General features: G+C 43.7%; 1 protein-coding gene across 1 annotated transcript; it reads left to right on the forward strand.

Moving 5' to 3' along the window:
* On the forward strand, nt 1–26995 carry MMEL1 (membrane metalloendopeptidase like 1). The gene is made up of 23 exons (XM_030963784.1): nt 1–454; nt 577–740; nt 10134–10193; nt 11201–11362; nt 11759–11839; nt 12617–12712; nt 12967–13085; nt 13809–13874; nt 16063–16197; nt 16786–16875; nt 17098–17234; nt 17696–17789; nt 18554–18682; nt 19639–19737; nt 20119–20202; nt 20461–20564; nt 21365–21423; nt 21998–22117; nt 22573–22706; nt 23079–23144; nt 24059–24154; nt 24420–24496; nt 26110–26995. Exons 1-23 carry the CDS (start codon nt 405–407, stop codon nt 26207–26209), a joined length of 2322 nt encoding a protein of 773 aa, XP_030819644.1. The 5' UTR covers nt 1–404; the 3' UTR covers nt 26210–26995.
* Nucleotides 26996–27594: the final 599 nt, after the last annotated feature.

Here is a 27594-nt window from a genome sequence, read left to right on the forward strand (position 1 = left end):
CCTGAGCATGGCTCGGAGCAGCCGGGCAGAGCCGCAGCCTCCCGGAGCCGCCCGCCGTGCCCGGAGCCGCCCGCTGTGCCCATCCCGTGCCCCCGGAGCCGCTCCGGGGCACCTGCGGGGGTCCCAGCCCGGATCCCTTGAGTGGTGACAGAGGTGACAGAGTCCCAGCCTGGATTCCCTGCGTGGTGACAGAGCCCTGCGGAGCTGCCCAGCGCCACGGAGGGATTATTCCGATTATTCTGGGAATACTTTGGAAGCGGGCAGTGAAAGCGGCTCTTTGCCCCCCTCCTCCCCTGCCTGCGAGAAAGGAGTTGCCCAACCTGGTCATGAGACTTTTCCAGACTTCCCAAAGAGGCTCCTGAAGTTGTGACACTGCCCCCAGAGCAGACACGCAGGCACGGGAGATGGAGAATGAGCTTGGCAAATCTGTGGACAATCAAATGGACAAATACATGTAATAATTCGGAAGTTTCCTTGCTCTCTTTGTTTTTATCCTGCTTCCTTTTTTTTCTTTTTTTTTTCTTCTCCCTATCCTGATGTAGCCGTGCTGTTAACCCTTTCCCCTCCCTGATTTAGAGTTACAATAATGGGGAAATCAGAAAGTCAAATGGATATTGTGGAAAAATCGACCAAATCTGGGAAGAAGCCCTGGAGCTTTGTGGCCATCGGGCTGGCTGTCCTGCTGCTCCTCATGACTTGTGCTGCCGTCGCCCTGGTGATCCTCTATGCCAGCAGCAGAGGTAAGAACCTGGGAATAATCTGAATTAATTTCCCCTTCCCTCTGCAAACAGCAGAAAAAGTCCTTTTTTTTTTATTATTTTTTTTCCTCAGAGCTAAATGCAAACAAAAATACAGGGAGATTGTGAGGTCACCTCTGTGGGGGACTGAGCTCTGTCTGCCTTGTGCACAGAGATCATGTTGGCTTTCACTTAAATTCTGAATCATGCTCTGTGAGATTCTGTGCTCTTATTTAACTCCATGCAGTTTGTTGTTTTCAGAGCTGCTTTGACAAAGCTGATGTGCTGGTTCAGAGGGAAGGTGTGTGTCTGTGTGTGAGGACTGACATTTCCTCATTTCATCCAAGCACGAGCCAAGATTCATTATTGCCAGGCTTTTTAAAGCAACAGCTGCTTTAAAACACTCCTAAAAACAATCTCCCTGAAGGGGAAATTGCTTATTACAATGTGAAAGCTTAAAAAAAAAAAAAAAAAAGAAGGAGGAAAAAGGAGACTTTTTAAATATTCCGTGAGGCAGTTGGATCTCTAAGTGTGATTTGCTTCAGTGACTTGAATGCAAATACCTTGCCAGAAACCTGACATTGAGGCGCGTTAGTTTGAAGTGTTTTGCCTAAATATTTTAGCTGCAGAGCACACTTGGTAAAACCAAAGTTTTCCCACTGGCACGGCAAGTGCAAAGTCCCACTTTAAAACCCTGTGAAGCATCAAATGCTCGGGAGCAGCTCTGCCTCGTGTTTGCCACTTCCATTGAAGCCTCTTGGACTGGGAGCTTTGTTAAAACACTGCAGAGTGAAATTAAAGCGGGAACAGCAAAACTGGAGCGAAACACAGCAGCAAAACACACTGCCTCTGCCTCCCTTGCTGCAGGGAGCTGCATTTTCAGCACTTGTGAGTGAAACACTGCACAATCCTGAGCAATAATTCATGACAAAAGCCTTGCCATTGGTCACTCCAGCAAAACACCAGGCAAAATCTGAGTGTTTGGTATTCATAAAGTTCATCAGAAAGTTTATTCCATTAGCTCAGGAGAGGAGAGGAAATAAATCCCCCAGAGCCAGGTCCTGGAGGAGGAGTTTCTGTATCAAACATTGAGCTTGGCAGGGTTTTGCTGCCTGAATGCAGAAAGGATTTGAGAAATCTGCCCCACGTCCTTTGCTGGCTCCAGACAATGCAGAATTCAGGTATGAATAACATTTACCCAAGTGTGGGTCTCATCCAAATCCAGAGGCAGGGTGTGTGCTCACTACATGTGTTCAAGGAAGGCTTATCTGTGAGAAAACAGGTCTAAAACCTAAATATTTTTCTCAGCTAATATCTGCAATTAAACTTCCCTTGGAAACGTTGCCCAGACTGAGCCCTGAGTGCAGGGCTGGTGTTCTGCTGCCCTGTGCTCCTCACACCCCACCAGCTGTGTCCAGCTGTGCCCTGGAGCCACTTTGTGCCTCTGTCCCCACCCCAGCTCACAGCTGGAGCAGCCTCCAGCTTTGGGTGATTCCAGGTGGGAAATGAGATTCCAGGTGGGAGATAAAATTCCATGTAGGAAATGAAATTCCAGGTGGGAAATGAAATTCCAGGTGGGAAAGGAAATTCCAGGTGGGAAATGAGATTACAGGTGGGAAATGAAATTCCAGGTGGGAAAGGAAAATTCAAGTGGGAGATGAAATTCCAGGTGGGAAAGGGAATTCCAGGTGGGAAATGAAATTCCACGTGGGAGATGAAATTCCAGGTGGGAAAGGAAATTCCAGGTGGGAAATGAAATTCCAGGTGGGACATGAGAGTCCAGGTGGGAAAAGAAAATTCTAGTGGGAAATGAGAGTCCACGTGGGAAATGGTATTACAGGTGGGAGATAAAATTCCATGTAGGAAATTAAATTCCAGGTAGGAGATAAAATTTCGGGTGGGAAAGGAAATTCCACGTGGAAAATGAGATTTCAGGTGGGAAAGGAAATTCCAGGTGGGAGATGAGCAGCAGGAGCTCCATCCTCACAGAGCACTGCCCACATGCCCTGCTTGGGTCAAGAGCTGAGGCAATGAGAGCTCTTCAGACTCTTCCTGCAGCAGAAATATCTTTTTTTTTTTAATTATTTGTCTTTAAAAGTTTTTTCCCAGTGCCCCCCTTAGCTCTGTTTTGCTTCAGCCCATTCCCAATGCTCAGGCAAAACCTCAAATCCCTTTTCCCCATGAGAAAAGCACCTCTGGCTCAAATTTCTGTCACACAGAAATCCCACAGAACAGGGGAAAAAAAAAACCCACAAAACAGGAAAAAAACCCACAAAACAGGAAAAAACCAATGTGGCTGAGCACCCTTCATGTGATACAACCCCCAGTGTTATCCTGGGAATCTCCTATTGCTAATTTCACTGAAATGTTAATTTTTCAATGTGCATGGGACACTGGATTGCTCACTAAGAGCAGACCCAGATTTCTCACTTCACCTTGATGCACCCTTGGTCAGAATGACACTACCCAGGCTTCTAAAAATAATTTTGTTTCGCTTGTAATTAGGAATTAAATTAGAAAATTAAAGCACTGCCTGTCCTGCTTTGCATTCACTTTTATTTTTTTTAATTTCTAAATGCATGTTTAGGCTTTGTGCTTCGGGGGAGAATATTTTTCTGCTTGTATACATCTTGCAGAAGAGCACTGTGGTGCATGAAATAGGCCTGTGGGCACAGCAATAATTCCTGGAGTTCTGTTAATGCTGCCTGGGATTTTTATCTCTATTCCCAGCCAACAAAAACACTCAAGCTCTCACAGCAGTGCAGTTACAGAGGTCTGGACACAATTTGGGCATTTTTGACATCCAAAAATGTCAAAAAGACCCAAAAAACCACCCTCATCTGAGGGCGTTTCTGCTGAAAACTTGGGCTGTTGTTCTAGAAAACTAATTGAGATAAATAGAGAAATACATGTGTTTATACTGAATACTTGGGCTGTTGTTATAGAAAAGTAATTGAGATAAATAGAGAAATACCTGTGTTTCTACTGAAAACTTGGGCTGTCATTTTAGAAAATTAATTCAGATAAAAAATACCTGTGTTTCTGCTGAAAACCTGGGCTGTTCTAGAAAATTAATTCAGATAAATAAATACCTGTGTTTCTACTGAAAACTTGGGCTGTCGTTTTAAAAAATTAATTCAGATAACAAATATCTGTGTTTCTGCTGAAAACCTGGGCTGTTCTAGAAAATTAATTGGCATAAATAGAGAAATACCTGTGTTTATACTGAAAACTTGGGCTGTCGTTCTAGAAAATTAATGCAGATAAAAAATACCTGTGTTTCTGCTGAAAACTTGGGTTGTTGTTCTAGAAAAGTAATTGAGGTAAATAGAGAAATACCTGTGTCTCTATTGAAAATTTGGGCTGTTGTTCTAGGAAATTAATTCAGATAAATAGAGAAATACCTGTGTGTCTGCTGAAAACTCTTCCTGTTGTTCTAGAAAATTAATTCAGATAAATAGAGAAATATCTGTGTTTCTGCTGAAAACTTGGGCTGTTGTTCCAGAAAATTAATTCAGACAAATAAGCTGAAAGAAGACATAGGAAGAATAAAGTAATATTTGGGTGTCAGGTTCTCAATCCTTCCCTCACCCCCATCTCAGCAGCTTTTTCACAGCTCCCTCTCTGCATTTCCTGAACCCAAACCTCTTCCCTTGCTGCAAAGTCACAGCCTGAGGAACATCTCAAACCTCTGTAGCTGACACATCACATCACTCAGCAGCTCCTCCAAACAACTTCCAGCCTCACCCAGTTGCTGCTCCTGTAATTCTGGTTATTTCATTGAATTTCTGGCTCTGAGGAGGAAGGTTCACTGGTGGTTTTGTGTCTGCACCCCCAAAAGTTGTCCCTGCTGGCTGTCAGGAAGGTCTCTCTCCAAACAAACACAAACCAAGCAGCACCTTGTTCTGGAGGTGGTTTTTAACAAAAAAAAACACTTTTTTTCCCTGCATTTCCTGTGCTGAATGTGATTGTTGTGCACTAAAATAACAGATTTACACCAGCCTGGTGAGCAGGAGCAGCATCTGAACTAAAAACTGAGGGGAGCTGGTGGCTGAGCTCTGGCTCCTCTCCTTCAGTGCTGCTCCAATGGAACCTCCCCAACGAGCCAGCAGTTGAGGGGAGATGCAGAATTTCATCAGGTGGCAGCTAACACACCAGGCATGATGAAATTTTGGGTGGCATGATGAAATTTTGGGTGGCATGATGAAATTTTGGGTGGCATGATGACATTTTGGATGGCATGATGAGATTTTGGGTGGCATGATGACATTTTGGGTGGCATGATGAAATTTTGGATGGCATGATGAAATTTTGGGTGGCAAGGCTCTGCTCAGTCCCATTTAGATGGAGCCACATGAATGCAGAGCAGTAATGGGCGGTGACAGGCCATGCAGGGCTGTAAAATGGGCAAATAAACACAATAAACACAAAATTTGCTGGTTCTCACACCAAATTCTGGCTCAGCCATGGTTCTAGGTAGAAAATCCTAGGAAAGGTGGAATAAAACCAAACATTTGTGCTCTGCACTCCTTGTGAAGACGCTGCCACCTGGCACAGACAGCCCTGCCTGAGACAGAAAACCTGGATTTGGCAATTCCCCTGTTTGCTGCCAGCAAATTTCTGTTCTAACAGCAACAGGGGCAGCTTGCAGTGCCAGAGGAGATCTGAGAAAGGGGAAGGTGCTGAGAGGCAAAAGCTCCCACGTGAGTGAGTGCCTGGTGACAACTGGGGCTCTAATTGTCACCATGTGTGCCATCCCCAGCCATCTGTGCTCCTCCAAAGGCACCAAGCACAAGCTGTGTCCTCCAGAACCCTGCAGAAGCTTGACTTGGCTTTTATTCTCTTAAAAATGAGCTGCAGTAAAGCTCTGGAACAACAATTTGGGATGAAAAGCACCATCACCCCAAAAGTGAGCTGCACCAGGGGCTGCAGCCACCCAGAGATGCCACAAGTTGATTTTTCTGCTCCTGCTGCTGGCCAGGGAAGGGGAGACACCAAATATAAGCTGTGTCCTCCAGGGCTCTGCAGAATGGTGACTTGGCTTTTATTCTCTTAAAAATGAGCTGCAGTAAAGCTCTGGAAAAAATTTGGGTTTGAAAAATTTGGGTTTGAAAAATTTGGGTTTGAAAAGCACCATCACCCCAAAAGTGAGCTGCTCAATGCGCACCCAACCCAAGATTCGCTGCTGCGGACGCCCTCAGAGCGAGCTGCAGCAAGCTCTGAAAAAGCAGTTTGGGGTTGAAAGCACCATCACCCCAAAATGAGCTGCTCAATCCTGCACCCAGAGATCCACAAGTTATTTTTCTTCTGCTGCTGGCCAGGGAAGGGGAGACACAAATATAAGCTGTGTCCTCCAGGGCTCTGCAGAATGACTTGTTTATTCTCTTAAAATAGCTGCAGTAAACTCTGGAAAAAATTTGGGTTTGAAAAATTTGGGTTTGAAAAGCACCATCACCCCAAAGGTGAGCTGCTCATGGCGCTGCAGCCACCCAGAGATACCACAAGTTGATTTTTCTGCTCCTCCTGCTGGTCAGGAAATAGGGAGACACCAAGCCCTGCAGGAGCCTTGGTTTGGCTTTTATTATCTTCAAAAGGAGCTGCAGCAAGGCTCTGAAAAAGCAGTTTGGGTTTGAAAAGCACCATCACCCCAAAAGTGAGCTGCTCATGGTGCTGCAGCCACCCAGAGATGCCACAAGTTGATTTTTCTGCTCCTGCTGCTGGCCAGGAAAGGGGAGACACCAAACACAAGCTGTGTCCTCCAGAACCCTGCAGAAACTTGACTTGGCTTTTATTCTCTTAAAAATGAGCTGCAGTAAAGCTCTGGAAAAAATTTGGGTTTGAAAAATTTGGGTTTGAAAAATTTGGGTTTGAAAAGCACCATCACCCCAAAAGTGAGCTGCTCAATGGGGCTGCAGCCACCCAGAGATGCCACAAGTTGATTTTTCTGCTCCTGCTGCTGGCCAGGACAGGGCTCAGCGGCTCCTTGCGAGGCCAAATTAAGACAATAAAATCCTCTAGAGTGACCCCAAGGGGTCTGAAGCATGTCCCAGCTCTCAGGTGAGCAGTTCACCTCTGGAGTGCTTCATTTCCCTCATTTTCTTCCATTTGGAGCAGTCCCACAGCTCAGGGCATCCCATTTATCTCCATGAAAGCTCCTCCTGCCTGATCAATTCTCTGCTGCTGCTGTGTCAGGCTGAAATGGATGCCAAAGCAGGAGCCCCTCTGTCGCTGTAACTCAGCTGTCAGCAAGGCTTGGCCAGGGAGGAAAATAAAGAGAGAAACAGCTGTGCTTCTGCTGGAAACTTGGGCTGTCACAGGTATTGCTCTCAATTCATTTCCTAGAGCAACAGCTTCTAGAGAATGTTCTAGAAAATTAATTGGGATAAATAACTGTGTTTCTGCTGAAAACTCAGGCTGTTTTAGAAAATTAATTCAGGTAAATAAATAGAGAAATGCCTGTGTTTCTACTGAAAAATTGGACTGTTCTAGAAAAGTAATTGAGATAAATAGAGAAATACCTGTGTGTCTGCTGAAAACTCGGGCTGTTGTTCTAGAAAAGTAATTGAGATAAATAGAGAAATGCCTGTGTTTCTGCTGAAACCGTGGGCTTTTCTAAAAAAATTAATTCAGATAAATAGAAAAATACCTGTGTTTCTGCTGAAAACTTGAGCTGTTCTAGAAAATTAATTCATATAGAGAAATACCTGTGTTTCTATGGAAAACTTGGGCTGTTGTTCTAGAAAATTAATTCAGATAAATAAATAGAGAAATACTTGTGTTTCTACTGAAACTTGAGCTGTTCTTCTGAAAAATTAATTCAGATAAATAGAAAAATACCTGTGTTTCTGCTGAAAACTCAGGCTGTTCTAGAAAAGTAATTCAGATAAATAAATAGAGAAATGCCTGTGTTTTTACTGAAAACTTGGGCTGTTCTTCTAAAAAATTAATTCAGATAAATAGAGAAATACCTGTGTGTCTGCTGAAAACTTGAGCTGTTGTTCTAGAAAAGTAATTGAGATAAATAGAGAAATACCTGTGTTTCTGCTGAAACCTAGAGATGTTGTTCTAGAAAATTAATTCAGATAAATAAATAGAGAAATACCTGTGTGTCTGCTGAAAACTTGAGCTGTTGTTCTAGAAAAATAATTGAGATAAATAGAGAAATATCTGTGTTTCTACTGAAAACTAAGGCTGTTGTTCTAGAAAATTAATTGAGAAAGCAAAAGGCAGAACTGTTGAGAATTCAGAAGGTGCATTTGAAGTTCATTTCTAGTTTTCTGGGAGGTGCAGATGACAAAGTTCCAGCTGAGTGAGCAAAGATCTGAGGCTGTAAAGCCAAGGAGGGCAGAGCTGGTCATGGCCAGAGGCTGTGGCAGGAAAGGTCCTGAGGAATAAAAGAGCAGAATTGACAGAGAAACAAAGGAGACACTTCTCCAGGTAAACTGAGATCTCCCCCCCCAGCCATTTCCCATGGTCTGGGCTTGGGGCAGAGTTTCAGAGGCCTGGAATTCCAAACTCTGGCTCCCCTGCTCGGTTACAGCATCACAACCACGAGGCCTTGGCGGAGGGAGGGGAGTTCAAACCGCGCTCCAAGCAGAAATTGGAGTGAGACATTGTCAGCTTATAGTACAGAGAGAAGCTTTGAATTTAAATTAAACAAACAAATAAATAAATAAATAAATTATTCATTTCAGTCCTGCCTGGTCCCCGGGAAACAATGAGAAATTGTTTCTACAAAATTTGAGAGATTCTACTACGAAATTCTTGGAGTAGAATTATTTCTTCCTCACATTGCTCTTTGCTATTGCTCCTTTCCTTTTTGCCCTTGAACTACTCATCTCTTTTCCCTCCAAGTATTTTATTTCCCCCTTGGATTCCCTGGGCTTTTAGGTTTGGGTTTTGCCAATTGTTTAATTATGAGAGGCTTTAACAAACTCCATAAATTTGGCTTGGCTTGATCCAGCACACAAAAAAATACCCCAACAAATGCTGAAACAAACACAAAAAAAAAAAAAAAAAAAAAAAAAGAAAAAAAAAAGAACAAAAAAAAGAAAAAAAAAAAAGAAAAATAAATATATAACTATCTCTATGAAGCTTCCCATTGTTCCAGGTATTTTGCTCCTCCCGTGTTCAGGTTTCCAGCCACAGAATTTGAGCAGGACAGCCCGAATTCAGGGCAGGACACAGAATACACAGAATTTTTCTCTTGCAGATGTGCTCCCACCCAGCACAGCCACGCTCAGCTGAGCCCTGAACATTCCCCAGCACAGTGGGGGCTTTTTATGTCACTTCCAGTGATGAACTTCAAAGCCCTCTTTTCTCCCCCACTGTTTTATTTCCCCCTGAATTACTGTAATCTTGTTTGCTCTCATGTAAAGCACTTTTACTTGCGTTGAAAGTGATTTTTTTAGTAACTCTTTTCTGCAAACAAGGATCAAAAACAAAGCTTTAAAATGGCTAAATCTGCTGGAAAGGACCAAGATTTTGTTTTTCACAGTGGAGCCACATTGTTGCCTATTTGATATAAGTGGGCAGTAAGGCAAGACATCCAGTTTCTCAAATCTGAAATTAAAGCAGCAAAATTAATTTCCTTCCCAGGGCCAAGAAGATCCCTCAGATCCCTCCCAGTGCAGCTCTGCAGGAACCTGACACCTGCCCAGCATCACCAGAACCTTCACTTGAATACCCAGCATCAAAAATGATGTGTGTGCATGGCTTTTTGGGGGGTCTTCTGCACTGGGAGAACGTCACAAAGCAAGCACTCAAAAAATAGAAAATGAGCAGCCAAGAGCAGGACTTCAGTGGCCTTTTCCATGCTGAAATCAAATTTGAACACAGGTCCACACAGTCTCCTTATTCCTGCACTGAAAATTCCAGATTCTCATGAAACTGTGGCCAAAGGAGGCTGTGACAGGCTGGCCCTCCTCAACACACAAATGCTTGAAGAAATTAAAGCCATTTCATTTCCTAAATTGGATCCTGGTGACTCAGAGCAGCACCAACCCAGCCCTGGGCTTTTTGCCCCCTGTTTAAACCTCTCAGTCTCAGTGGCTTTGAAGATGCTCAGAGCATTTTAATAGATTATCTAAAAAAAGGATCCCACACTTTGGGTAGACTGCGGAGGCAGTTAGCAGGTAGAAAAGATGGTCTAATTCTCCTTCCAGGAGAGATAAAACTCACTGTCAAGGCTGTTGTGATGCTGCTGCCAACAAATTTTCCTCAAAAATCCTCAGATTTCTTCACAGTTTTCATCTTATGTCTTTGACAGGCACCAACATTCACTCTCCTGCTCTCAAAGCACTGAGCTGTCACTGGGATTGGGCTCTGGTGAGTGATTTTGGGAGGAATTCCCTTCCAAAACAAGTAATTCCATCTGCTTTCCTCCTCTCCCTGCAGGCTCCCACTATGGCACCAACTTGGGCAACGTCTGTACCACCCCTGGGTGTGTGACAGCAGGTAATGGGGTGTTGGGAGTTCCTGCTGCACAGGGGAGGCTTTGTGGGCTGGTCCTGAACCTGAAAAAGAGATAATTCAGAGTTTAAGATGAAAAGAATGAGATTTTCCCCTTGGGTAAGGAATATCATTCATGAGAGGCACAGGAAAATTGCCAGTGTGGCAAAGGCCATGGACTGACCAACACAGTCTGTGTCTATAAGCAGAATAAAATTCCCTTTAGACTGAATTTTCACTCTCATGGGGCATTCACCTTTTTATTTGTGGTATCTACACCTCAAGAGAGGTGAGGGTCCAGCACAGATGTTCCCAACACCCCCATGGGAACTCTGGTTTTTTGGGCAGTGCCTGAACTGGAGCCCAGGGGAGCACTGGGCACTCTTCCCTGCAAGGTCTTGTGCTCTGGGACAACTCTTCTGCCATCCAGATGTGCTATTCTACACCTGCCATTCACATCTGCAATTCCCCATCTGCCATTCACATCTGCCATTCCACATCTGCCATTCCACACCTGCAATTCTACATCTGCCATTAACATCTGCAATTCTACATCTGCCATTCCACATTTGCAATTCCACACCTGCAATTCTACACCTGCCATTAACATCTGCAATTCCACACCTGCAATTCCACATCTGCAATTCTACATCTGCCATTCACATCTGCAATTCTACATCTGCCATTCCACACCTGCAATTCTACACCTGCCATTAACATCTGCAATTCCACACCTGCAATTCCACATCTGCAATTCCACACCTGCAATTCCACATCTGCAATTCCACACCTGCCATTCCACATCTGCAATTCTACATCTGCCATTCCACATCTGCCATTCAGATCTTCCATTCCACACCTGCCATTCAGATCCCTTTCTAAGCAGAAAATGGGAGTCCTCAAGTCATAACATGTGGGAATGGGTCTTGCCAAGCAGCTCCTTGAGGGTCTTCAGCAGTCCCAGAGGTTCCTGGGCAGTCTGTAGAATTCAGCTCTCCGTTTTTGCTGCCCAGCTGCCAGAATCATCCAGAACATGGATCCCACAGCTGACCCATGCCAGGATTTCTACCAGTATGCCTGTGGGGGCTGGCTGAACAGGCATGTGATCCCAGAGACCAGCTCCAGATACAGCATCTTTGACATCCTGAGGGACGAGCTGGAGATCATCCTCAAAGGTAGGGATGAAGCTGCTCCATCCCCTGAAACCTGTGTTTATTTCAGAGGTTCCTCGCTGCACATCAGACAATTTAATTTGTACAGAAGTGTTCATTGGGATTTTTTTTCCCCTCTGGTCCTTTTATCTCTACATCTCTCACCACACCCATTTTGTGGGGACATCCTGTTCCCACTAAAAATTACCCAGAGGTGGTTGGGTGCTGACTCCAAAAGGAGCAGGACAAGCTGTCTGCAGCTCCTTCCTCCTGACACTTCATTTCATTAATAGCATGAAGAGCTCTCCAGTTTGACAGTAATTGCAGCCTACAATTCACAGCCCCGAATCCTCAGGGATTTCTGTAAAATGATCCAAGGTCTCCAGGGCACAAATCTCACTGCAATGGTTCCTTCCCCAGGTGTGCTGGAGACTTCAGATCAAGGGGACAGAGAAGCATTTCAGAAAGCTAAAATCCTTTACAGATCCTGCATGAATGAGAGTGAGTGTCTTCTTCTTCCATCAATTCCCCTGTTCAAAACCAGCTGTACAGAAAAAACCAAAGCATTTTAAGCAAAATCCAGTCAATACCTGTTTAATCCATGTGGCTGTGCCTGGAAAATTCATCTTCAGATGGATGAAGATGCCTTGGTACTTCATTAAACCTCAAAATACCCATTTGGGATGTGGAAAGGGTGCATGTTGGATACACACCCCTGGCGTGGATGCAAAGCCTTTCCTTCAGAAGGCACAAACCTGGCCCAGCTCATCCTTCCCAAACCAACCCACTCCAAATCAGCCCTGGAAGTATTGCAGAAGTTATAAATATTATATTATATTATATTATATTATATTATATTATATTATATTATATTATATTATATTATATTATATTATATTATATTATATTATATTATATTATATTATATTATATTATATGTATTTATTATATTTATTATATTATATTTCTTGTAATTATTAATATGTTATATTAATAATTATATATTATGTTATATTGTATAATTATTATGTATTATTATTATGCAGAAGTATTTTCATTCCTTTTCTGAAGACTAACATAGGATGGTTTCAGGATATTTTTTGCTATGACACATTCAGTTGCAAATTTAAGCTGTTATGCCCGTTACCTATTTCTCCTAATTTTATTTTTGTATGGAAACAATCCATAATTTGTCTTTGCTCCCTCAGGTCTTATAGAGCAAATGAAAACAATTATTTTTGTATGAAAACAATGCAGAATTTGCCTTTGCTCCCTCAGGTCTTATAGAGCAAAGAGATTCCCTGCCCCTGCTGGAGGCCCTGAGGATGGTTGGAGATTGGCCAGTGGCTTCTGCAGACTGGAGTAAGACCAAAGGTAATGCTGGGCCTGGGAGGGCTCAGTCAGGATTATTTACTGAAGCAGAGAGGCCATTGTCACCAAAATAAATCCTTCCATTTTCAGTTTCTCTTCCCAAACAGAAGTCAGGCTATCACACATTTGACACTCATTGATCCATTTAAATAGATCTCAAAAATTTCAGCTTGTGAACTGCACAACTTCAATCAGTCTGACACAGATTGACAAATTAACTCTGGTTGGTTTGGTTTTTTTTCCCTTTTATCTCCCAGAGCCAAGCTGGAGCATGGAGGAAACCCTTTCCATCATGAACTCCAGGTTTAACAAACGCGTCCTCATCGACATGTTCGTGTGGAATGATGACAGGGATTCCAGCAGACACATCATTTATGTAAGGAACAAAAAGGACAGGGAATTTTTTATATGCCAGAAAATCATAATGGATCCTTATTTACGCTGCAGACAGAGGAGCTCCTCACTGAACAATAGTGGTAAAATGTAGGCAATAGTTCTGCACCCTGAGTGTCAGATCTGTCTCCAAGACATATTGGGAAATGTTATATGGCAGCATCATTTTTGTTTCAGCAAAAGAAATAAGGATCAATGGAACTTTTGCTGATTTACAGCATTTAAGGGCTGTAAATTCTTGTGACTTAACAAAAATGAGGATGGGGTTTAATATATAGCAGGAAACCATGGGTTTAAAATACCTAAAGAGTATTTCAGAGTTTGTTCATGAATGGTTGTGCAAGAACCTGAGAAGAAGAACCTAGGGCTGGTTGTCCAGCCCTAAAGTCAAGCAACGTAGAAAAGTTACTTAAATTTGTTCTTGGGTCTCCATGATCACTGAAAGATTTTGCTTTATAACCCACACTAAGATCCACCCTGTCCTTATCTGAACACCCAGAGATAAGAGCTGTACCCTCCACCTCCCCCAGAGCCAGGAGAGCCCAAATTCTCTGGGTGTGTGGAGTGGGGTCACCCCAACCCTGAGTGCTAAATTCTCTTTATAGAGAATTCAGCACTCCCAGCATCTCCTGCTGCCCTTCAAGGATTCCTTTGGACAGCCCCAATTCCTGCTCATCACTAACCAAAGAAATGCATTTTCCTCCAGATTGACCAGCCAAGTTTGGGAATGCCATCCAGGGACTACTACTTTAATGGGGGCAACTATCAGAGAGTAAGTATCCCTTGTTTTCATATACTCTGTGCCACTAAAACAACTTTATTCCTTATCTCTGTGCTTTCAAAAACCCCAATACATGAATTTTCACACTATGCAACAATCACAGCTAGGCTGTGACACTCATTGCTATGGTTTTTCCTAATTAAACCAACATTTTGTAAACTTTACAAAAGGACTGAACAACAGGATAAATACCAAGCCTGCCCAGAGCTGGGCAACTCATGAAGAAGGTTGTGAGAAAATAAAATTGCATTTTGTAGCTTAGACAGTCTCTCATGTTGAAGGACAGCTCCACATTTTCAGTGCAGGGGATTTGCTTGTATCTTCCTCTGAGTCCCTGATGCTCAACAAGCAGGAATCTGCTGCCACTTACCCTCCCCTTCCCCCAAAATTACATGAAATTGTGAGAGATTATTTTCTAGCTGCTTTCCCCTGCCAATGCTCAGGGCAAAAGCACTGATTCTGCAAAAACACTGTTTCTGTAAATACACAGAAAGCTCTTGCAAACAGAGCCAGATAATTTGTCTGTTTCCAAGATGAAAATACTGCTTTAGTACATTTTATTTTCCTCAATTATGCCTTGCTAACAAAGAGCATTTGCAGCCCAACATCAAACCAATTTTCCTAACAAGAATGGAAGGGAATACAGAGGGACAACAATCAGCATTTGAGACTCTTTTGTCTTGTGGTTGTAAAGGCAGATGAAAACATCAGTGGGGAGAGTTTTCTTCTCACTTCAGTGTGTTTGGCTACATTTTATATAGAATTTAGCTAAAATACAGCCCTGTGAGGATAACAGGGGATTGTCCCCACACCTTCTGGGTACCTTTAGGTGCTACCAGGTCCTGGGGCAAAACAATCTGGAAATGGAAAAGTGTGGAAAGCTGCTGACCCAGGAATCTCCCCTGCAAGTGTCACCTCCACAGCAGCACCCAGAGCAGGAAAGAGAGATATTTATGCATTGGGGCATGACATAGATTGACTTGGAGGAGGTAGGAAATCAGGTAGAGTGCAGAGACAATCCTAAATTAGAGAAAGAAAACCAGTTCTGCTCAATACAGCTTTAATTTGAAGGCACAGAGCAGGGGGGCTGAGGCTGTGCTTTTAATCCTAATGACCAAGGAGGAGACACAACCCCTTTTTATTTGTATTTACCAGCTCGCTGCCCCCAGACAATGAGCCCAACTCTGATGACCCAAACTCCCCCTGTGCTTAGTCCAGCATCTTTTGGCAAAACTCCTCCTGAGGCCTGGGGGAGTCTGGCCTGATTAAGGCTCAGCATTCAGCCTAAAACCACAAATCATCATCTCTAAGTGCCCAGACTCAATTTCACCACAGCCACTGTGTTTATCTGGCTTCCAGGGTCTACAGAGGGAGAAAAATATGTGAGGGGAAGAACAGGTAGCATCAAGTTTTCCTGCATCAGGGATCAGCACTCCCTCAGCAGCCAAATGTCTTTTCAAGGCCCTTTCTGAGGCACAAATCAGCCAGAGCCTCCCATCAGGAATAAAGCAAAGGTGCCACTGGGAACTGTCTGAAACAGAGCTTTCCTTTCAGACACTCAAACCAGACCTGAGAAGATTTATGGTATTACTTTCAGAGAACTCAAACCTTCCCTGTTCACCCTGGAATTTTGGATCGCTGTTCCCATGGTGTAACTCAAAGCACAGAGCCTCCTCTTTGCCCAAGCAGTAATTCTAACTCAGAGTGCCAGGCTTGCATGGCACCAGAGAAGGAGAATTTTTGTTTTGAGGCTGGCAAGTGCCCTGTAAGGTATTCATGACAAACAGAATGCTTTGCTGGATGGGAAATGTGAAGATGAACCACAGAAATAGTGACGAGAGATTGTTTACAAGGGCCTGGAGTGACAGGACAAGGGGGAATGGGTTCAAACTGACAGAAGGCAGGGTTAGAGGGGAAATTGGGATGAAATTCTTCCCTGTGAGGGTGGTTAGGCCCTGGCACAGGGTGCCCAGAGCAGCTGTGGCTGCCCCTGGATCCCTGGAAGTGTCCAAGGTTGGGTTGGATGAGGTTTGGAGCCACCTGGGATAGTGAAAGGCGTCCCTACCATGGCAGGGGTGGCACTGGATGGGCTTTAATGTTCTTCCAACCCCAACCATTGTGGGATTCTATGAAATGATGGACAGCAAACCTTTTCTGCCTGTTCTGTGTCCGAGTGCAGGTGAGGGAAGCTTATCTGCAGTTCATGATCACCCTGGCCAAAATGATCCGGGAAGACAAGAACGTGTCCAGGGATGATTCCTTTGTTCAAGAGGAGATGGCAAAGGTCATGGAGCTTGAAACAGAGATTGCAAACGTGAGTAGAGAGGTCAAGAACTCCTCAGGAAGCTGTGGGGAGCAAGGGGTGAGGGGGAAGAGTCTCTTGCTGGTTTGTGCAGCAGAAAATCCACAGTACAGAACAAGTGGGGGAAGAAGATTTTCTGTGCCATGAGCAGCCCAAAAATCAGAGCTTCTGTGTCTCTCATTCTGCCTGCTGTGCTACTCCAGTCCCAGCCTTATTTCTGTTTGGAACTCTTCTAAAGCAGGATCATTCACCTTCTGCTAACCATGCACTGGGATAACACCAGGGCAGACTCCCTTGCGTCCTTAATAACCCACAGCACCCTAAAAATCCCCCAGAAATCCTTCCACTCTAAAGAGGACAGGAGGAACCATCTGGCTCAACATATCCCTGAAACATTATTGAATAGGGGGCACCCAGGTTCCTGTACTGAAATTTTGGAAGCAGCACTGGGCACAACCAAATGATTTTCCTTTTCCCAAAACAAACTGGTTAATCCGAATATCATTGGAGTGTGTGTGTGTGTGTGTGCACCTGCATGTGATATCAGCCATTGATATTTCTGTCAGTTGATTCCAGTAATAACCTTGTGAATGTCTTCAGGCCACCACCCCAGCAGAGGAAAGGCACGATGTGACCTTGTTGTACAACAAAATGACCTTAGCAGAGCTGCAGGAAAAGTTTGCATTCAATGTAAGTGTTTCATGAGCAGTCTCATACTTCAGGGTCTCTTAATTACTTGCCAGTTGGAAATGGCTTTGTGAATTGATCAGTGCTTCAAGAAAAAGGTATAAAATCATTCCTATTCCTGATTTTGCCTTCAGAATCTCTTTAAAAGCTGCATTCAAGGTCATAAGACTGTTGAGGCATTTAATCATCCGACACTTGAATGTCTCTCTGTTAAATTCTGCCTAGGAATTTAACTGGACCTTCTTCATCCAACGTGTCATGTCTTCAGTGAGTGTTCAGGTGGACCCAGAGGAAGAGGTGGTTGTGTATGGGATGCCTTATCTGCAAGAGCTGAAAGCAATTATCTCCAAGTACTCAGCCAGGTAAAGAGACTGCGGGATAGGTAGGACAAAAGTCACAGAAGGATTGCTGAAATGTCAATTATTGGACCCCCTTTGCTAGTTCTGAGCTTCTGAGGGAAAATGACACCCCTGTAAAATACAGGAAATGCCTTTGGAGGTTTCAAATTCCAAATACTGCAGTAGAAGGTGTCTCACTTGCTGCTTGCTTAGCAAAGGTTAAATGGGAAGAAAAAAACACATGACAGGCTTAGCTCTTGTTACATTCTAGAAGGAAGAAAAATAAGAAATGAATCCCAGAACAGACATGACAGCCCAGTCCTCAGGCTGGATGACTCTGCAGTTAAATGAGATGCTGTGACACCCAGGGCTGGCAGCAATGATTTCCTTCCTTGCCTCCATCCAAAATTGAGATTCCCCTGTGACTGCCTGCCCTAGTGCTGGTTTTTACAGGGGGTTAAGCTCAGCTTTGCTTGCCCACACAGCACCATCCAGAACTACCTCATCTGGCGGCTGGTGATCGACCGGGTCAGCAGCTTGAGCCGGCGCTTCAAGGACGCTCGGGCCAGCTACAGGAAGGTATTTCCTCTCTTCACCAAGAGGAGAGCACCACTGCCACCAAACCCAGCCTGCTCGGCACAAAAACCCTGCCAGGGCTTTGGAAAGAGATGAACTTTAAGCTCCCTCCCAGCCCAAACCATTCTAGATACTGGGATTACATCACGGAATCCTCAAACAAGCCAGATCTCAGCAGTGGGAACCTTTGGGTTAATTTAGGCAGCGGTTTGAAAGCTTTGGGTTAATTTGGGTGGGTTCATTTAGGTGGTGGTTTGGAACCTTTGGGTTAGTTTAGGTGGTGGTTTGAAAGCTTTGGGTTAATTTAGGCAGTGGTTTGAAAACTTCAGGTTAATTTAGATCATGGTTTGAAAGCTTTGGGTTAATTTAGGCAGTGGATTGGAACCTTTGGGTAATTTAGGCAGTGGATTGGAACCTTTGGGTTAATTTAGGCAGTGGTTTGAAAGCTTTGGGTTAATTTAGATCATGGTTTGAAAGCTTTGGGTTAACTTAGGCAGTGGTTTGAAACCTTTGGGTTAATTTAGGGGGCAGTTTGAAAGCTTTGGGTTAATTTAGGCAGTGGTTTGAAAACTTCAGGTTAATTTAGATCATGGTTTGAAAGCTTTGTGTTAATTTAGGATGGTTTGGGTTAATTTAGGTAGTGTTTGGGTTAATTTAGGTGGCGGTTTGAAACCTTCGGATTAATTCAGGCGGCAGTTTGAAACCTTTGGGTTAATTTAGGCAGTGTTTGGAAGAGCTTTGGGTTAATGTGGGCTCTGGTGCTGCAGGCCCTGTACGGGACGACGCTGGAGGAGGCGCGCTGGAGGGAGTGCGTGAGCTACGTCAACAACAACCTGGAGAACGCGGTGGGAGCCATGTATGTCCGGGAGACTTTTGCTGGTGAGAGCAAGAGGATGGTATGTAGTTTACCCTTCATACTACTGTACATCCACTCTGGTGGCAGCTCTCTGGTCAGAGAGTCAGAGAAAGCTAAATAAGCTTTGCCATGAGTCGGCCTGGGAAGCTTTAGGGAGCTGGAGAGAAAGAATTCTGAACAATCTGCACCCGGTGTTTTGTCATAAGCTGTTTACAGCCCATAAGGTTGTTTGCAAGTGGGTGTCTTCTTAATTAGCCAATGGTGATGGTTTTTTGAATAAGGGACCAATCATGTCCACCTATAGTGGACTAGAATATAAAAAGGAATGGGTTTTCTGATAAAGTGAGTTAGCCTTCTGAATGCCTTGGGTGGCTGTGTTGTTCATGACTCAACAGCAACACATCCACAGTGCCCATTCCCTCTGGTGTCAGCTCCCTGTTTTATGCCGGGGAGAGTTATCCACCAGTCAAGAAGGTGCAAGGACTCATTTGTGATGCTCTTTTATGTCATTTTTGTATTAGGAACTGCAAGAAGTAAATGACATTTGACTCCAAAAGCTCAGAAGGCATAAAGCAAAACTTTATTACCAAACTCCCCATATTTATAGGCAGGATCGTTCACCCAGAACCTGGTTGGTTCTCAAACAACATTTCTCATGCCATTGGATCGTTAGGAACAACACTTTCTTGCATATCTCTCTCTACAAAAATCACAGACAACATTCCACATGTTGCTAAATACCAGGTGCACAGACCAAGATAAGAATTGTTTTTATTCTTTTCTCTGAGCTTCTCACAGCTTTTCCCAGAACGATGCCTGGGAGAGTTATCTGTTCCGCTCCCTGACCAAACTGCCACATCCACACTTTCAGGTGCTCAGTACCATGGTTTAGAGCACAGAATTTGGAGACGTGGCTTTCCAGCAGGAAGTTTTTCATCCCTCCTTAGCTGGGAATAGGGCATGGCAATGATGAGCATCTCCCTGGCTCTCTTTCAGGTCCGAGATTTAATAGAGAAGATCCGTGAAGTGTTCGTGGAGACCTTGGATGAGTTACAGTGGATGGATGAGGCATCCAAGGAGAAAGCTCGTGAGAAGGTCAGACACAACAAAGAACTTCAGTTTTCCCTCATGGACATGAAATATTTGGAATTTTGTAATATCACCATATCCAGTTTCTCCACAAACAAGAGGAAAAGAGGACATTGTGATCCTGTTACATTGTCCTTTCCTTTCAGTCCTTTGTTAGCCCACATCAATAAAAATGCCAACTGGATGTGACGCAATTTCCCCCCCCCAAAAAAAAAAAAACATTTCCAACTTTTAATTGACCTCAGGACCATCAGCACCATTCCAAAGCCAAGGAAAAACCCAAACATTTCACTATTCTTTGTATTGAAACTTTAGTAAAAACAACCCAACAACAGCACACTGACAAAAACCACAATTAAGAGGAAACATTCAACTCTTTTCTTCCAGGCAATGGCAATCAAAGAACAAATTGGCTACCCAGATTACATTTTGGAAGATCACAATGAGAAACTGGACCTGGAATATGCCAATGTAAGTGTTTAGTGCTTATCTAACTAAATCCCTCAAAGTAAAACCCTGCCTTTGCTTTCTTGCCACTGGAACATTTGTACCTGTGCAACTGCCCTTTCCAAGGACATTAAAATAAACACATCAATAAATAATTGGTGCAAAGAACCAACTATTCAGTGAAACCATGCAACCAAAACGTCCTTTAGAGGACATTCAGTGGGACGAGGAGCTCCTCTTCCTCCTCAGCTGACCAATGTACTTGGATCCCTGTTTGTGCAGTTAAACTTCAGTGAACACAGCTACTTTGAAAACATCCTGGAAAACCTGCGAGCTGGAGCCCAGAAGAGCCTGAAAAAGCTGAGAGAGAGAGTTGACCAAGATATGTGAGTTTCCAGACTGAGCCACAGACACAAGCCTAAATTCTGGGTTCATGGCGGGGGTGTTCAGCTCATGCTGTGGGTACCTGGGAATGCCTGTGGCTGAGACAATCAAGCAGTTAAACAATTCTAAGATAAAGTGAAAAATGCTTTTCCCTTTGAATGTTGTGTGTTTGGGATGAAAGCTGCCCATAAAGAACCCACCAGATATCTCCTGGTATCAGGAATTCTTCACAGCTGTGATCAAGGCACCCTTTTTCCTGCATGAATTCTTGCCTTATATAATCTCTTTATAAGGGTTTTCCTTCTTGTTACAAGGTTCTTCCTTCTCCTAAGGAGGAAATTATATTTCTTTATATTTCCATATATACATTCCTGACAATATATATATATATACATATATATAGATCTATAGTACATGTATGTGTGTATATATATGTATACATATATATATACATATATACAGGGAGATATAGATATAGATATATAGATTATATAGATAGAGATAGAGATAGAGATAGAGATAGATTAGATATAGATATAGATATAGATATAGATATAGATATAGATATAGATATATAGATGATATAGATATAGATATAGATATAGATATAGATATAGATATAGATATAGATATAGATATAGATATAGATATAGATATAGATATAGATAAATAATCCCTGAAAATATTATATCCTTACAATCCTTTCCTATATACCTTGCACTTTTTAACCAGAATTAAATTTCAAAAATGTCTGGGGAAAAAAAACCCATCATGACTAACTGCGTGCAACATTTATTTTCAGATGGATAATTGGAGCTGCAGTGGTCAATGCATTCTATTCCCCCAACAGGAACCAGATAGGTAGGTTTAAACCCTTTTAACCAGTTGATTTTATCCACACAACAGTGCAGGTCTGCATCCAGAGGCAAACCTGCCTGTGCCCATCCAGGAATTGTGGGCAAGGCTGCCTGGCTGTTCAAGCTCAAGCACTTTGCTGATGAATATTCAGCTCCCCTGTCACTTGAGGTTGAAAGCCTGGCACAGCACCAGTGTCAGCACCCAGAGAACGCCCCCAGTGCGTCCTGGGCTGCTCCTGCTGCTGAGTTTACAGCCCCTGGGGCAGCTCTGCAGTTTGCTCTGTGCACAGGCACTGCTGAGAGCCACCCAGACTGCAGAAATTAGGCTAAGCTTAATGTAAATGCTGCTTGGGTCTCAAACAGGGAGATGCTGCAGATGTGCTAAATTAAACCTTTATTAACTTGTCATTTTCCATTTATCAAGAGAGAAACGATTTCACATGAGGCATGAGCTTGTTTCTAATCATTTTATGTTTTCTGTTCCTTCCTGACCCTTACACCAAGCAAACAATCTGTCTGCCAAGGATGCAAAATTAAGCCACCTTACAGCATTTCCCTCTTTCTCCCTGTCTTTGCAGTTTTTCCTGCTGGGATTCTCCAGCCCCCCTTCTTCAGCAAGCACCAGCCCCAGGCCCTGAACTTTGGAGGGATTGGGATGGTTATTGGGCACGAGATCACTCATGGCTTCGATGACAACGGTGAGGAGATGACTGAAAAAATGTTTTTATTTCAGCTAAAACTCGTGGCAGGAATGGCAGGGATGAAAGTGCACTGGGACTGAAGATCCCTGCACGGCCACATCCAGCTCAGCAGCCATAGGAGCACACTGGGAACACTCCATGGAAAGTTTTGCAGGGAGTGTTTCCTGAACAGAGCACGAGAAATAAGCAGGTGTTAAAAAAAAAATTGAGGCAGTGACAATTCTCTGGAAAAAAAATGTTATTTTTACATCATCAGAGCAGAAACACAAAATAAGCAGATCCATGGGCTCCCAAATACAGTGAAATCTGTGAACAGAATAAACTGTGTCCAAAATATTTAAATTCAAGGAGGAAAGAGGAAGGGAGTGCAGCTCCAACATCCCAGCTGCTACACTGCAAGAGTTTTGAAATCTTGCTCAAAACTTTCCTTTTGTCCCTGGGTTTTCCTGCAGGTAGGAATTTTGACAAGGATGGGAACATGCTGGACTGGTGGAGCAACTTCTCAGCGCTGCATTTCAAGGAGCAGTCCCTGTGCATGGTGCACCAGTATGGGAATTACACCTGGGAGCTGGCAGGGGGACAGAACGTGAGTGACAAGAACAGCCCCAGCTCTGGCTTTGTACTTTATGTTATTAAATACTGACTTTAATAGGGGACCCCCATGGGGGATAAGCACAAACCCCAGCTTCTACAGGGCTGGGATGAGCTGGGGACACTGGTGTGGCCCAGAAAGCCCAGGGTCTGTGTGCAGTGATGTTCTGTCCATGTTATATTTGTGTGTGTTCTGTTCCAACCTACAGCTCTGACCCTGTGATTTCTCTAATTTCATTCTCTCCTTTCTCGTCCCAGCACAGCTTTCCTCTGCTCCAGGCATGTCAGGCTGTTGTATGACTGACCTGTAGCTCTTAGAGTTGCTGTTTTTATTGACAATAGAGTAAATAAATGATTATTTTTACAGGTCAGTGGCATAAGCACATTAGGAGAAAACATTGCAGATAACGGAGGAGTCCGACAGGCTTATAAGGTAATCCTCAAACACCCTGTCAGTAAACTTTACCTGTTCTGTGAACTATTCCATGCTAAAATTTGACAATTAACATGTTATTAGCATATTCTAAAAGCTAAAGCCTCAGCTGCACACCTGGAAGCTCATGTGGCCATGGCTTGCTGCCATTCTTGCACCCAGGAGCAGCCCAAAGGTGGAGCTCAGGAAGTGTTCTTCCCTACAAAAAGCCCTAACAGATATCACAGTAAAACTTTTTCTCTGTGGTGTTTAGGGTGTTTATAGAACACCCTGAATTTTTGGAAATTTAAATTCCAGCCCTAAGGGACACCATTCCAATTAATTACTTCATTAGGATTGTTCTAAAAGCCATGACAGATGTGGAGGGGATGTGCCTGCACACAGAATCCATGGGTGTTCTGTGGTGCTGGATCTCTTTTTATCCTCATTCTCCCTTCTGTTTCATGCTTTGGGACTGTCTCAGCACCTGAGAGGCTGCAGAAACCAGAATATTGGGAATTAACCAGCATGAGGGCACATTAACTTGTCTCCATCGTGTCAATATACCTAAAAAAAGCAAATTGGCCAATTAATGTGCAACAATAACAGGGAATGGATTTAACATTGAGCAAGGTTGTTATCTGCTATTTAATGAGCAGTTACCTGAAGAGAGAAAAGTCATCAGTATAGAGAAGCAGAGGAGATTTAACACTTCATTTACAGATACAAATTCCTGTAGAAAGAGACCATGAAGTCAGCAGTGCTTATGCTGACAGCTTTTTCATAAAATTCTCTGCACTGTTTGTATTAGAGAGAGAAGATGTATACAAATACAGAAGGGAAGCATGCTGGTTAATGCATATGGTGAATAAAATCCCTCCTCCCATTCAAAATCCTCCTGCTGCTCCTCTGAGTTGATCTGTGATCATTTCCAGGCCTATTTGAAGTGGCTGGAACAGGAAGGGAAGGAGCCAAAGCTGCCTGGGCTGAACATGTCCCACAAACAGCTTTTCTTCCTCAACTTTGCCCAGGTGAGAACACACAGGGCTGTGCCTCAGGCCCTTGGACGTTGCTGGAGCAAACCCCTGGGGGAAATCAAGGGCAGATAGATCTGTCCCAGAGCACCAGATCTTGATAAAACAAAAGCTAATTAATAAATAATTGCATCTATTCTGCCTCTCTATAAAACATAGCCCAGTGATATCACAGCAAACTGGGGTGGTTCTTAGGAGAGCTGAGAGGTTCCCAACGTGAATTCCCAATAGTGACCCACTAATGATGAATCTCCCTGTGCAGGTTTGGTGTGGTTCCTACAGACCAGAATATGCCAGTCAGTCCATAAAGACAGATGTTCACAGCCCTCTGAAGTACAGGTGGGTTTTACTCATTTTCTAACTCACAACTCACTTCATTCAATCCCTTGCACCACAACAGCACAGGAGAGTCTGATAACAGATAACTGCTACTTATAATTGATAACTGATAACAAGATAACTCCTGAGTGATTTCCAGATTTTCTCCCATGGCTTCCAGGACACTGCAGGAGAGCATTTACCTGTACCTGACCTGCAGGTGAATTTGCCAATCCATAGGGTGGGGTCTTTGCTGGGTCCCCAGCATGAGGGAAGAGATGAATCTGACTCCATGTTCTCAGAAGGCTGATATATTATATTATATTATATTATATTATATTATATTATATTATATTATATTATATTATATTATATTATATTATATTATATTATATTATATTACATTACATTACATTACATTACATTACATTACATTACATTACATTACATTACATTGCATTGCATTGCATTGCATTGCATTGCATTGCATTGCATTGCATTGCATTGCATTGCATTACATTGCTATACTAAAACTATAAAGAGAATAGAGAAAGGATACAGACAGAAGGCTTAACAAGAATGAATAATAAAAACTCGTGGCTGACTCCTGAGTCTGACACAGCTGATGGTGATTGGTCATTAATTAGAAACAATTCACATTAAACCAATCAAACATGCAACAGTTGGTAAAAAATGTCCAGACCACATCCCAAAGCAGCCAAACACCGGAGAAGCAATCAGATAATTATTGTTTTCATTCTTCTCTGAGGCTTCTCAGGAGAAGAAATCCTGGTGAAGGGATTTTTCAGAAAATCTGACAGTGGCAATAGGGGATGGAGCAGGACCAAGCCCACTCTGTCCTGGCATTTCATTGCCCATATTACCCATATTTCCTGAAGCATCCCATATTCTGAATTGCAATCAAGTTCTGAGGTGTAGGAGCATCGGGGGCTAGGACAGTTGGGATGGATGGAGATGAGAGATCTCTGAAGCCAGGGCTTGGAACTTGTGGTTTATTGCAAAGGGCCTGGTGCAGGGCCCTGCTGGGAGCTGCCAGCCACAGCTGGAGCAGGCCCAAAAAAGAGAGAGAGGTAAAGAGAAAAAGGCAAGAGCATGGTAAAGAGGATGAGAGAGTGAGGAAGAGTAAAAGAGAGCGAGGCTCCCGTTCCAATACAATAAATCTTCTGTGCTGAATATTCTGATTCTCACTAACCAATCTAGTACAAAATACAAATCTGACAGCGTTTACATCCAGCCTATAAGAATCATTACATTACCATACTGTGTTACATTTTAAACCCTAAAAACTCCTCTTTGGGCCTCTTCTGCCAAGCTGGCAGGGTCTGCTCTGACCCTTGGGCCTGTCTGCAAGCACAGGGTGTTGTTCCATCAAAAGGGGATTACCTTCAGCCAGCCATGCCATTGTTTTCAAGTCATTCAGTAACTGAGGTATCTCAAAGCTTGCTTTCATTTCAATCTCACTTATAGTTTCCATATTCTCAAAATCTTTTGCCAGGCAATCTTATTTATAAGCCTTTCCTGTCGCATCCTCCCCAACATGAGGTCCCAAACCACTTTCTGTCCCCCAGAGCAGCAATTTTCCATGTAAATGAGAGTCCCTTCTCTCTGTTTAGGGTGATGGGCTCCCTGCAGAACTTTGAAGCCTTCTCCGAGGTGTTCCACTGCAAGAAGGGCACGGCCATGCACCCCGCGGGGACGTGCCGCGTGTGGTAACCCAGGATGGGGCTCTGGTGACACCACAACCAGCTGCTGGCAGGGATGTGCCCGGTGTCCTGCTCAGCCCCAGGAACGGCAGCAGGGGCAGCTGCTGCAGGGAGAGCCAGGGAAGCCCTCAGCTGTCCCAGTGCCACTGGGAATCTCACAGGGATGACGGGGATGGAGCCCGGGGCTGGCAAAGCCACGCTGTGTCCCCAGGCTCAAGGACTGTTTCCAAGGACATCCTGACTGTTACTGAGACTCTGCTTCAGGGTTACAAGGACTCGTTCTTACACAAGAAAACAAAACCAACAAGCAGCCACGAATCTATTTTTCAGAAAGGAATAATAATTTTAATATGTCGGCCCCACTTTCTGGGGGCTCAGCAGTGCTGTCTGAGACTGTTCCACTGCTCCATTTCCAGTGTTCTGGTTCTGGTGCATTTTTCCCCCAGATCAGGTTAGGGCTGGTGTAAACTCTCGTGCTGTCTGTGCCCCTGCACTTTGATCGCCGCTTTGTTGTTCATGGATTGCTATTTGTGGTGACAGTGAGCTCTGTGTCAAGATGCCTGTCGCACTCTCCTCCTGCACTTGAGTTCCTCTGCTCCAAAGAACCCCCTTCAAGTGAGGCATCACTACAATTATCACATTGTAGGAGTACAAATTCTGTCTTTATGGTTAAATTGCAGGGTCCCACCCTTCAGAGATATATTTAAAATGATGCTTATTCTTGTAGAAAGTGTATAAAATACCTTTTGCCAAATAGCAGACATGTATCCATGGAAACAATTAAGCTGGTTTTAATCCTGTGCCTTTTTATTTTGCCATAGGCTATTTTTCAGTATTTACACTTGAAAATGTAACATGTATTAATTTTTAATAAAATTTAAAAAAAAAAAAAAATCATGGTGGTGAATTCAGCATGGATTTCCCTGTGAAGAATATGGGGGGCTTTCCTAGGTAAGCATCCTACTATAATGAGAATATCTTAAACTCCAGTATTTAATAGTGAGTTTTGAATATTATTCCAGTAAATGCTTTTCTTTTTAGCATAGGAATCGCTTGACAGCAAGGCAGTAATTGCCTGTGTGACTCTGCAAAATCACTGAGCCCTGGAGATGGGCTGTTAAAGGTTCTGGCACATGCAGCTGCTAAAGGATAACTAAAATGTGCCTGGGAGGGTTAATTCCGAGGGACCATCACAGCACATGGGAGTTCCTCCATTTTTTCATGTAAGTTTATCCCATCTCCCACCTGCAGAACACTTCCCAGCTTGTGTCAGGGCTAAGGGCAGGAGCTCCAGCCTCCCCTTGCAGCCCCCCTGGCCCTGGTGCTGCGCCCACACGCAAACTGGAGATGAGAGAAATGGCCCTGAATTCCTACTGACCACTGCGTCACCTTCCC

The sequence above is a fragment of the Camarhynchus parvulus genome, chromosome 21, assembly GCF_901933205.1.
Source record: "Camarhynchus parvulus chromosome 21, STF_HiC, whole genome shotgun sequence".
NCBI lineage: Eukaryota > Metazoa > Chordata > Aves > Passeriformes > Thraupidae > Camarhynchus > Camarhynchus parvulus.